Genomic DNA, 12,985 nt, shown 5'->3' with positions numbered 1-12,985 from the left:
ATGTTCAGCATAGCATCCAGTGCCACTACTCAAAACATCAAGTTTCAAAACAGACCAAGGGGTCCGTTTCTATGAGGCCCCAAAGAAGGAGATCCTATCCTTCATTTTTTCAAATTGAAGGAAGGCATTTGAACAATGTGCAGTCACTTTAAATGTGATTGCCAGAACTCCTTTCAGAGTTCAATTGTGCTTATCACAACCTTGCTCTTGGCTCCACCTAAGGTCTCCTGGCTCTACTCCCAAAATCTCCAGATATTTCTTGAGTCAGACTTGGGAACCCTACCCCCCACATGAATAGTTGGGGAAAAGCCACCTTTGCAATTTTTTAAATTTTGAAATCATTACTTACCATCAGCAGTGCAGAGATTAGAGTAGTATTTGAAGCAGCAGCTGTTTATATCTGTTTATCTCAGTCAGCTCCGCGGGAAGTAAGGTCAAAGGTTGGGAAACATGAAGTAATTAATGAAGCAGGCAGCCAGCAGCGGGCTCCTGGCTTCAGGCAATCCAGGAAACACTTAACTGCTTCCGGAATGACATGAAAGAATAAGGAAGTTTCTTTGAAGAGGCTTTTTTGATGCAATGATAGTTGGTCATTGCTAAGTTTTTTTATGACTGTGTCATAGCTACAAGATTGGGTTGGGAGGACAGACTAGACTGCCATAGTGCCCCATCCACAAGTCGCAGAAGCCTCCTGTCAAGAAATTGAACGTTTCATCAACCATGTGTTTGTCTGCATCATTACCTGGAAAATACCCATGGCACAGAGTGTTAAAGCTGCAGTACTGCAGTCCTAAACTCTGCTCATGACCTGAGTTCAATCCCCAGCGGAAACTCAGCTGGGTGGGCAGCATTTTCCCATTGCACTCATCAGCTCTGACTAGTACAATGGGAAGGTGCCGCCGCCCAGCCACTTTCAACCTGAAAGCAGCAGGAAGTGGTAAAATGGAGCTCTCTTTGGAGGCTTCCTTCGAAGCCTCCGACAAGCACAGGCAACATTTGCCCTGCGAAGAAAAGTGGTGGCATGGCAACACCACCCGGGGCTCTCGACTTGCCTGCTGGCTGGCAAGATTGTGCCACATGGGAAGGGGGAGTAAGGGGGCGCCCTAGGCAGTCGCCTACCCTGCCTATTCCCACACACTACCCCTGCAGAAGACACTCTTGTGTCTGGGGCACTGCAGTTGGCTAAAATCAACAGAAGCAACCACCTGGTAACCAGAGGACTCTAAGACAGGGGTGGCCAACAGTAGCTCTCCAGATGTTCTTTTGCCTACAACTCCCATCAGCCCCAGCCATTGGCCATGCTGACTGGGGCTGATGGGAGTTGTAGGCAAAAAACATCTGGAGAGCTATCATTGGCCATCCCTGCTCTAAGAAGCTTGATGCTCTGCAGAAAACCTTGTGAGGAGAAAGCTGCAGTTTGGAACTCTTCAGAGAAGTTTGTACAATTGCCTTAGTGCTTCCACTGTCCTGACTTGAACTGTACTGCTGAGAGAGAAACTACAAGCAACCTTGAGAAGCTGCTAGCTGTAGCAAGTATTGGCTAGGATAGCTAGTAAGGTTTTTTGTTTATGTGTTTCTTGTTTGTACACCTCTTTTTAATTCAGTCTTGCAAATAAACTGCATCCTTCTTATATTTTAAGTGGAAGGAGTTCTGGTCCTCATTATTAGTCTAATTGGGTGAAATCGCACTAAGTAGCAGACAAAAAGGAACCCTCTATTTTTGTTAATGGGAATTTTTCTCTAAATTACAAATTCTGGATACCTCCCAGAAATGCGATGTTTTAACACCTCCTACCCTCTTCTCTCCTCTCTCCTCTTCTTTTCATGTTTCCACTGCCCCCGTATTTTTATTCACCGCCCCTCAATTGCACCCAAGGCTACTACTGCCCCCCTGGATCGTTCCAGTGCCCTCCAGGGGGCAATATCGCCCAGTTTGGGAAGCACTGGTCTAAACTATGGTCTTGCTTATCTTTTTTTTTTAAATTACAGAAACTGTTAAAAAAAAATTCTGAGCCATCCAAATTCTGTACCACGAGCAGCCAACTTCTGAAGCCCATATTATTCTAAACAAATAATTTGAGCAATTTTCCTTCTCTTCCATAACTTAGACATAGACAGTTACAACTAGAGAACTAAACATTGCCAAATCAGAGCAATTTATCTGAATTTCTGTTGCCATCTGTGAGGGGATGGAGCACAGCTGAGGACACAGGAATACAAAGGGGATTTAAGGGCTGCAGATCCTGCTTGGGGGAGGAAGAAGCAGAAGGAAGTGGGGAAAGTGCGGAAGACGCAGAGTGCAGGGAAACGGCTGAAACAGAAGCAAGGTCAGTCAGGGGACCCACAAGTAAGGGGGCTAGAGACTTGTGTGCTACGGGTTGGGTGAGGGCACTGGGGTCCACTTTCCGCACACGGAAATAAACATGAACTGACACCATTCAGCTTTCCTGCTCACTTGCAACCTTACCTTATTGTAAACTGACCATAACAAAGGGCAGTTAATTGAGACATTGAGCCTTTACAATGTAACAAGGAAATGTGTCACTTCATCTATGAGTCAGTAGCAGAGGACCAGTAGCAGAGGACCAGTAGCATGACTGCTTGGCATGTGGGTGGCAAGTTGTCCCACCCACCTCTATCCCACACTGGTGACAGTGTCAATCATATGAAGAGTATGACCTTTTAGTGCAAGCAACATATAAGGGAAGCAGCTCTCCAATCATTCTGCCATGCCTTTTGTCGATTGTGACTCACTGCAGTCACAACTGGCTTGCACACTGGCACAATTCAGAAATATCAAATGCTATGTCATGATGTTCCAGCTCTACCTCAAGGGTAGGTTTCAGAGTGCAGACCTGGGGGACTGCTGCTCTGTGCCTTGGCCTCTGGTCTGCAGGGTTCCCCAAGGTTCCATCTTGTCCCCCATGCTTTTCACCATCTATGTAAAGCTGCTGGGAGAGGTCATCCAAAGATTTGGGCTGAGTTGCCTCCAATATTCAGGTGACACTCAAGTCCATCTTGCACAACCAGCAGATCCCAGGGAGGTTGTGGAAAGTGAAAAGGTGTGTCTATAGGCAATTTTGGGATGGATGAATACTAAGAGGCTGAAACTTAATCCCAACAAAACAGAGGCACTACTGATGTAAGAGGGGTCTGATACAGAAAATGGGTTATCCTTTGTTCTGGGTGGGGTTGTAATCCCCCCAAAGGAGCAAGTTCATAGCTTGCGGGTGCTGCTGAATCCAGGACTCATGTTGGATAAACAGGTGTCAACAGTGGCCAAGGTTGTCTTTTACTACCTTTGACTGAGCCAGCTGCAGCCCTTCCTGGGTGCGAAGGTTCAGATTAGATCACTGCAAAAACAAAACTAAGGAACACTGAATATTCAATACTTGAAATTTTCCCACAAAGTCTCTCAACAGTCTTAGAGAATAATAGCCTCTTCAAAATAGACTTGATGAAGACGTGGGTGAAGTCTTTCTTAGTGTTCCACTCATGAACCTAGAACAAGACCGGGACAAAGGTTAACGCAGAATCAGTTGAAGTCTTCCAATGCATCTTTGATTCAACTTACCACCAAAGGGGTTGATGTTATTTGTGATTCGTGAGATGATGGATTCTTTGAGCTCCCTTTTCTTCACACATTGTATACCCAGATTCTGAAAGCTGGAGCACAAACAAGTAATCATCAGCAACTTCAAACCACCACTGGCAGCGCAATCCTGGCCTAAAATCATTACTGCAAACATGGCAGCACAGTCCTTGAAGGAGGATTTCACTAAGAATGACCATGAGAATCTCATAATATTCAGCAGGTTCACAAAGGTGCCACCATGTTGATGTACATGTATTTTGTGTTCTGACAAAGTGCAAAATGACAGGGAGAGGGACTGTGAGGTGGAAGAGCAGAAAGGCTGCCGAGGAGACTCATATAATTTGAAACCATGCGATAAAAACAAACTAAGAGCACACACATGCATCTCAACAATACAAACACAGGAGGACTGAAAAAGATATGGCTACCATATCTGCACTATTGGGCCAGTTTTCATTCCATTTTAATTGTCATGGCTTCATCCAAGAAAATCTGGGAATTCTAGCTTGGTAATGGTGTTGAAAATTGTTTTAAGAAAAACCAAACTATGGCACCATGAGAGGGAGGAGAGAAAGACCAATGTGTAGTTTGATAACCAAGGCTTTTTACACCAAAGGAACACCCTGCTCCTGTTTTGGAATGGTAGCACACTTTGGAATGGCTGGACATGCCCCGTGGATACCTGCATAATGAGTGAGGGTGCCATACAGAGAGCCAGTTTGGTGTAGAGGTTAAGTGTGTGGACTCTTATCTGGGAGAACCAGGTTTGATTCCCCACTCCTCCACTTGCAGCTGCTGGAATGGCCTTGGGGTAGCCATAGCTCTTGTGGAATTGTCCTTGAAAGGGCAGCTGCTATGAGAGCTCTCTCAGCCCCACCCACCTCACAAGGTGTCTGTTGTGGGGGAAGGAGATAAAGGAGATTGTAAACAGCTCTGAGACTCTGATTCAAAGAGAAGAGTGGGGTATAAATCTGCGGTCGTCTTCTTCTTTATGCTTTACTAGTTCTGTGACCAATCAAAGCTGCCTTATATCAACTAAACCTACTTCTCCATTTAGCTTAGTACTGTCTACTCCATCTGGTACTTGCTCTCCAGTCAGGGACAGCCAAGAAAAGCTTCCTAAACACTTGTCATCTGGGATTGAATCAGGGACCCTTTTAATGGAAAGAATGTGCTTGTAACAATTGGGTCCTAGGCTACCACCTTGGGTTCAAAGATGACAGCAAGATCAGCCAGAGTTTCTGAACATGCCTGTGCTTAAAAGGAATCCTCTCCACTCCTCGGCAACCTGCTGCTCTTTTAAGCATGTGTGCAAAGAGAAGCAGGAGGCACAGACCTCTATGTATGTGGGCTAGCATCAGATCCTTCAGTAAAGAAGCAAAAAGGAAAGGCAGCTGTACAGGGGCTCAAGATCCAGCATGCAGGGTTAACACAGCCCACTGCAAGTCCTTACCCATAGATTGCTCTAATGGAGAGGGACCAAACATGCCTCTCAACTAGCACATGAGGCAGTTTTTTCAAGTATTTGGATCCCAGCTTTAAAGGTAAGACCCAGAACTTTGAACTGAGCCTGTCCCTAGATGCTAAATCTTCATAGGAGGATGGAAGGCATTTGGCAATACAGAGAAAGAAGTGGAACTGGTTTCAAATAATGCATCCAACCTCTGGTCGACTCCAGAGACAGAAGGACTGGTTATGATTCGTTAGAATGCTATGGGAGACATGACAGACAGCATGCAGACTGCATTTATGTACATCACAAGTGACCTACACTATAAGCACTGTGGGGTGCTTCCTGTGGAAATGTCTGCTGTTTCAAATCACAAAGATTTAAACCAGGCTCACTGATCAAAACCAGACTGTTCAAGTAATATTGAGGCTGCTGAAAAGAGCTGGACTAGGGGTACAAAACACCAGGGGGCTGGATCACCTTGGGAGCCTGACAAGATGCTACTGTGGTAATAGCAGAATATTGACATATCTAACTAGTACATTTTTATCTCCCTCCAGGAAGCGAAGAGCATCATACATCCTCCTTTTATCTTCATTACAACATCGAGATACAACATTAAGCAAAGAGAGAGACAGAGAGAGAGAGAGGGGTGAAATTGTTACAGAATTGGTATCATATGCACCCAATGCTCCCTCTAAGTTGTGAAGTCTTGTGAGAAAAAAATCTTCTTTGTGAGCTACTGGCATTAAGGTTGTGAGCTCTTGCATAAATTAGTTTGCTCGGGGGCCATTTTTCCTGCGCTAAGACAAAAATGTGTGAGCAGGAGGCTAAAAAACTGAGCTAGCTCACACTAACTCAGCTTAGAGGAAGCACTGTATGCACTCCAACAGCCATAACCTATCAACACAAATAGAGTTACATTTTATATCCAGTTTATTATCCAAGATTCCTTCAAAGGTAAGTCAAGTAAGGGACTTAACACAAGTTTTATGAGTCTAGGATCATGGTCTCCAAACACCAACAGTGAACTGAAGGCACAAGAAGATATTGGATTTATATCCCGCCCTATACTCTGAATTTCAGAGCAGTCACAATCTCCTTTACCTCCCCCCCCCCCCCACACACACACATACGATAGACACCCTGTGAGGTAGATGGGGCAGAGAGAGCTCTTACAGCGGCTGCCCTTTCAAGGACAACTCCTATGAAAGCTATGGCTGACCCAAGGCCTTTTCAGCAGGTGCAAGTGGAGGAGTGGGAAATCAAATCCGGTTCTCCCAGATAAGAGTCCATGCACTTAACCACTACACCAAACTGACTCTCAAGTGATGTAGAGCCCAAGGTGCATGCCATCACAGTGACCATTTGATTATAGCTTTCCTAGATAAGGAGAGATAAGGAGGCCTTCCTGACGGAACAATGCAAAGCAATAGAGGAAAATAATAGAATGGGAAGGACAAGAGATCTCTTCAAGAAAATTGGAGAAATCAAGAGAATGTTTTGTGCAAAGATGGCCATGATAAAGTACAAAAATGGTAGGAACTTAACAGAAGCAGAAGAGATCAGGAACAGGTGGCAAGAATACACAGAAGAATTATACAAGAAGGATCTCAATGTCCCGGACAACCATGACAGTGAAATCGATGACCTTGAGCCAGACATCAAATGGGCTTTAGAAAGCATTACTAACAACAAAGCGAGGGGAGATGTTGGTATCCCAGTTGAGCTATTCAAAGTCCTAAAAGATGATGCTGTTAAAGTGATGCACACATTAAGTCAACAAATTTGGAAAACACAACAGTGGCCACAGGATTGGAAAAGATCAGTTTATATTCCGATCCCAAAGAAGGGTAATGCCAAGGAATGTTCGCACCATTGCACTCATTTCACTTGCCAGCAAGGTCATATTAAAGATCCTACAAGCTAGGCTTCAGCAGTATGTAGATCGGGAACTACCAGAAGTTCAAGCTGGGTTTCGGAGAGGTAGAGGAACTAGAGATCAAATTGCCAACATTCGATAAATTATGGAGAAAGCACGGGAGTATCAGAAAAACATCTATTTCTGATTCATTGACTATGCTAAACCCTTTGATTGTGTGGATCACAACAAATTGTGGCAAGTCCTTAAAGAGATGGGAGTACCAGACCACCTCACATGTCTCCTAAGAAACCTGTATAAGGGTCAAGAAGCAACTGTCAGAACAGGATATGGAACAACTGATTGGTTTAGAATAGGAAAAGAAGTTTGACAAGGATGTATGTTGTCACCCTGCTTATTTAATTTATATGCAGAGTACATCATGCGGAATGCTGGCCTGGATGAAGCGCAAGCCGGAATTAAGATTGCCGGGGAAAACATCAACAACCTCAGATATGCAGATGACACTACTCTAATGGCAGAAAGTGAGGAGGACCTAAAGAACCTCTTGTTGAGGGTGAAAGAGGAGAGCACAAAAGTTGGCTTGAAACTCAACATCAAAAAAACTAAGATCATGGCATCTGCTGACATCACACCTTGGCAAACAGAAGGGGAAGACATGGAAGTAGTGGCAGACTTCACATTTCTGAGATCCAAGATCACTGCAGACGGTGACTGTAGCCATGAAATTAAAAGACGTTTGCTCCTTGGGAGAACAGCTATGGCGAACCTGGGCAGTATAATAAAAAGTAGAGACATCACTCTGCCTACAAAAGTCCATATAATCAAAGCGATGGTATTCCCAGTAGTAGTGTATGGCTGTGAGAGCTGGACCATAAGGAAGGCCGAGCGCAGAAGAATAGATGCTTTTGAGATGTGGTGCTGGAGAAGACTCTTGAGAGTCCCTTCGACTGCAAGAAGATCAAATCAGTCAGTCCTAAGGGAAATCAACCCAGACTGTTCCCTGGAAGGTCAGATGCTGAAGCTGAAGCTCAAATACTTTGGCCACCAAATGAGAAGGGAGCACTTCCTGGAGAAGATCCTGATGCTAGGAAAGACAGAAGGCAAAAGAAGAAGGGGACGGCAAAAGATGAGATGGCTGGACTGTGTCACTGATGTAACAAACACGAATTTGAGCAGACTTCAGAGGATGGTGGAAGACAGGAGGGCCTGGCGTGACTTTGTCCATGGAGTTGCAAAGAGTCAGACTCGACTGTGCGACTGAACAACAGATAGGGTTGCCAGGTCGATGTTGGGAAATACCTGAGACTTTGGAGGTGGATCTGGGAGAGGGCAGGGTTTGGAGAGGGGCCTCAGCATGGTGTGATGCCATAGAGTCCACCCTTCAAAGCAGCCATGTTATCAAGGGAACTGATCTCTGCCAGCTGGAGATCAGTTATAAAATCAGGAGATCTCCAGGTCCCACCTGGAGGCTGGTAACTATCAGATAATGAAGATCTTAGTTCTCATCCTGTATGAATGAATGTTTCATAAATCTGAGTGGAGTACTAAGAAGTCTTGAGTATTTGCATATTTATTTTTGTACAGAGAAAAAAACCCTTTGTTGTGTATGATAGCAGAGATGAGTCAACTTCACTCTTGTATTATATACTTTTAAAAACAAAATAGAATCCCTGTGACCTACTGACGCAGCTTAAACTTTTGTGTCTTAAGAGCTATCAAGTCACTTCTGACTTATGGTGACCCTATGAATTAATGAGCTCCAAAATGCCCTATTGTTAACAAGCCCCGCTCAGGCCTCGCAAACTGAGGGCTGTGGCTTCCTTGATAGAGTGAATCCATCTCACGTTGCGTCTCCTCTTTTTTCCTGCTGTCTTCACCTTTTTCTAGCATTACTGACTCTTCCAGTGAGGTGCGTCTCCTCATAATGTGACCAAAGTAAGAAAGACATAATTTAGTCATTTTAGCTTCCAGAGTTCAGGCTTGAGAATGCATGCCTGGGATATTGTAGAAGTTAAGACACAGTGAGTCAGGATATATGCACCCTTAACAACATTTGTGCTTTGCAACATCAGACGACAATCAAGAATTCTCTGCAAGAAGTCCAGTGACTGCTATGTGGTCCATGAGAGTGGCCATTCATCCACCAGAAGAGAAACTGTGGCTCAATGAAAGATGCACATGCAGTGCATACAGAGGGTTTGATCCCTGCTTGAAAACACCTTTCACTGCCTGAGAGACCCTGAAGGGTCAGTGCCACAGTATACAGAACTGAGTCTGATGAACCAGTGATGAATTCAGTGAAAAGGCGGCTACACATCTTCTGTCCACAGACTTCCCCTCCTCCTAGTCATACCCCGTAGCTTCAGTCAAGGGTCTGCAAGACTGTGCTCTTCCGCCAAGCCTATGATAGCTAAGATCGGAGTCTGAAACATCAATGAAGTGACCTGAACTACCTTGAAGCACAGGTCTGATCCTATGACTTTTATGGAACATCTGGATGGAACAGTTGAAGATGCAAAACAGATGGAATAGACATACAGCTATCTGCCATCATTAAATATACCATCATTTTTAAGATTGTTTGTTATAGCACCTGTATTATCTTTATGTTTTAATGTATTATTGTCTATATCTGTTTTAATAGTTTTATGTAATGCTTTATTGCTATGTAAGCCGCCGTGAGCCTGCTTTGCTGGGGAAGATGGGATATAACTCAAATAAATAAGGGAAGAAAAGACTGCTTCATTTTGGCAGTTTTGGTATTGAGTACAGCTACCTCAATCACATAACAGAAGGAACAACCAGCTTCAAGGAGAGGAAATCTACTCTGGTCTCGCTATGGGGAAAGATTCTGCAGTTCTTCCTGTGACTCATGAACAGATGGGGTTGCTTAGTCTTGTAAAGTACCTGGAAGTTAAGGCCAACAACTGATTTTTGCTGGGGGGACCATCAAAAACATGTTAACAAGCCCTACAACCATAGCAAATGCCTCCATGATTCAGGTCTGCCACTGGTTCAACAAGTAGGTGAGGGCACATCGCAGCTGTAATAGCTTGTGCCAAACAGTGATCTATTTTCGCAGCATGCAGAATTCAAGAGGTGTTTCCGTAGATAAAAGCACAGCCATGTCTGCACTAGTGAACCACACCTGCCTTCTATATAGACACTCATTTTCCTTTGCCTTTAGTTGGGGGCAGCGGGAAAGTACTTAAGAAACAGTACCTGAACCTTGTGGGAAGAAGGGAGTTGTGATGAAAAGCAGCAAGGAGCAGAAGGATTAAGTACACATGCCCGTCCACTCCCAAATAAGCTTTTCTTTAGAACAAAAGTGGCCATGAAGTTTTGTGATGTACTCATGTGTAACACTTAATTCTGCTCTCAGAAGATACCAAAAAGACTAAGAAGGTGTTGTCTTACACGGTATTGTCTTACACAAAAATAGGATTCAAATGATGAGATCTATAGTTTAATAAAACAGTTATCCTGAGCAACAAGTTGGAGATTTTAAAAAAGAATTTAATTAAAAACACCATTAACTCAGCATTCTCAAAATAGCAGCTTCAATATGTATAAGTATTTACTGAAATGCAAGACAAGTCTTCCCCCCCCCCCAACAGTTATGGTGAGTGAGAGTGAGAGAGAGAGAGAAACACCTTACATCAGCGTAAAAGTTGCAGTTGTATCCAATAATATTTTTGTGTTTACAGCCTTTTTTAACATCATCAAGTACAGTACATTAAATCACATAGTTAGAGAGGGGAAAAAAGCTTTAAGGACAGTAAGCTTTTTAAACCAACTCATGAAAATATGTTTTTCTTTTAACAGATATTACTAAAACTTCACAACAGGTGCTTCTTGGGGATCTACTGAAGCACACCAACTAACTTATCAATATCTGGTAACTCATTGTTAAAAGGAAATTCTACCTTAAAGAATTTTTTTTCTTCTTTACCCATCATTGTTATACAAAAGTACCAAAATACCCTCTAAAATAAAATGTCCTCAAATTCCAGTCCTACTGATTTAAATTATTTCCACACTATAATGCTTTTGTGCAGATCAATCATTCATCTTCTATAATTGGAACAAAATTAGTGGTTCCACACAGCGCTAATTAGAGTTGTCAACCTTCAGCAGGAGCTTCAGTAATTACAACGGATCTCCAGATGACAGAACGTTTACCTGGAGAAAATGACTGCTCTGGAGGATGGACTCAGGGAGTTCAATATAAAGTTATATATATATCACTGAAACATGGCAGCAGTGCCCTTCCTCACAGGCAAGACTCTTTTGTCTGATTACATTGAAGGAAATCCAGCCTAGCAAAGGTTTTGGTTCTTTATATAACAATCTCTTTAAATATTTTCCTTTTCTCTCTCCAATTACTGTACATGTGTATGAGGGGGATATACTAGCTTCACTGCTGACAGAAATGACTGTGCATTAATTCCACTGAGAAAAATAAGAGAACAAAAGGAAGAGGGGGAAAGCAGTAATTAAAGGTTTCCCCCCCTGAACATGACTGGATTAAGGCAACAGGAATTAAGCTGAGAAACAAAAATAGCAAATAGGGAAATGCAAAATCTAAAAGGAGAAGTAGCCCTGGAAAACCTCAATACTGCTTTGCCATTCCACACAGGACAGTCAGATATTGCAACAGCATTTCAACTTAAAAAAAAAAAAAACCACAAATTAGGTCTGAAAGAGTGACGGATATAACAAAGCGCTGGCAGGCAACAGGTTGGCATTGATGCCATCTGAGTTCTCCTTGCCAGGGCTTTTTTTTGTTGAAAAAGCATAGTAGGAACTTACTCGAATATTAGGTCATACCCCCTGACACCAAGCCAGCCGGTACTGCATTCCTGTGCGTTTCTGCTCAAAAAATAAGCCCTGCTCCTTGCAAACTGAAAAAATGACTGAGGTAATCTGAAAGGAATCCTCAGTGAACCAAAGATTTAGTTAACATATTATAATCAGCTCTTCCACCAAAGAGTTCAGGACATCTGAATTGTTTTTCCCTGTTGTACCAGGCCAGTTTTGGCCTTTGAGAGTAAACTCCTTGGGACCAATGTTCCCTCTAAGCTATTTTGTGAGGTACTGGCATTAAAGCTGTGAGCTAGTGCATAAATTAGTGTGCTCTGGGGCAGTATTCCCTCTAAACTGACTTAGTGTGAGCTAGCTCACAGATTTTTAGCCTCCAGCTCACACATTTTTGTCTTAGCTCAGGAAGGATGACCCCAGAGCACACTAATTTATGCAGTAGTTCACAACTTTAATGCCAGTACCTCACAAAGTAGAATTTTGCTCACAAGACTCTGCAGCTTAGAGGGAACATCTGGGGTCATCTTTCCTACGCTAAGACAAAATTGTGGGAACTGGAGGCTAAAAATCTGTGCGCCAGCTCATGCTAACTCAGCTTAGTGGGAACGCTGCTTGGGACCAGGGCTTTTTTTTTTTTTTTAGCAGGAACACACAGGAATGCAGTTCTGGTTGGCTTGGTGTCAGGGGTGTGGCCTAATATGCAAATGAGTTCCTTTGGGCTTTTTCTACCAAAAAAGCCCTGTTTAGGACTATGCTTGGCAGCAACTATTGGATGACTTGCTACTATGTTACTTCCATGACTCACCCAGGATTAGTGTTGCTAGGTCCCTCATGGCAACCAGCAGGGGGTGGAGGAAACTTACTTGGAGAAAGAAAAAGGTCCAGGCCACATAGGAAATGATGTAATTATACCAGTGATGTCCAGGCAACGCTCTAGTATTTGGGCAAAAAAATCTATGGTAAAACCAGCTTCCACCATAGAAATTTTGCCCAAACACCAGAGTTGGCACCTGGAAGTTGCTGCCGTGATGATGTCACTTCCTACTAACCTCCAGCAAGGTTGCCTAAGCCTTCCTCTTTCTATTGGTAAGTCTCCCTGCCAGCCAGCTGATCTTTGTCTAGGGGCAAGGCCTGCCAGTGGGGGATCCCCTCTTCCACTGGAAGAGAAGTCTGGAAACCTTACCCAGGATTGGCTGCTTACTAATGTTCAACAGCAGCCAAGTCATGAAAGCCA

General features: G+C 43.6%; 1 protein-coding gene across 1 annotated transcript in view; it reads right to left on the bottom strand.

Moving 5' to 3' along the window:
- The window catches only part of REL (REL proto-oncogene, NF-kB subunit), a 78,315-nt gene that overhangs the window by 37,467 nt on the left and 27,863 nt on the right, over positions 1 to 12,985 (bottom strand). Inside the window, exon 4 of the mRNA XM_060249638.1 lies at positions 3,575 to 3,666. Coding sequence (XP_060105621.1) covers positions 3,575 to 3,666 — 92 coding nt within the window. The remainder of the gene's footprint in view (positions 1 to 3,574; positions 3,667 to 12,985) is intronic.

The sequence above is a fragment of the Heteronotia binoei genome, chromosome 1 (assembly GCF_032191835.1).
Source record: "Heteronotia binoei isolate CCM8104 ecotype False Entrance Well chromosome 1, APGP_CSIRO_Hbin_v1, whole genome shotgun sequence".
NCBI classification, from domain to species: Eukaryota; Metazoa; Chordata; class Lepidosauria; order Squamata; family Gekkonidae; genus Heteronotia; species Heteronotia binoei.
This window is presented reverse-complemented; position numbering and strand designations above follow the sequence as displayed.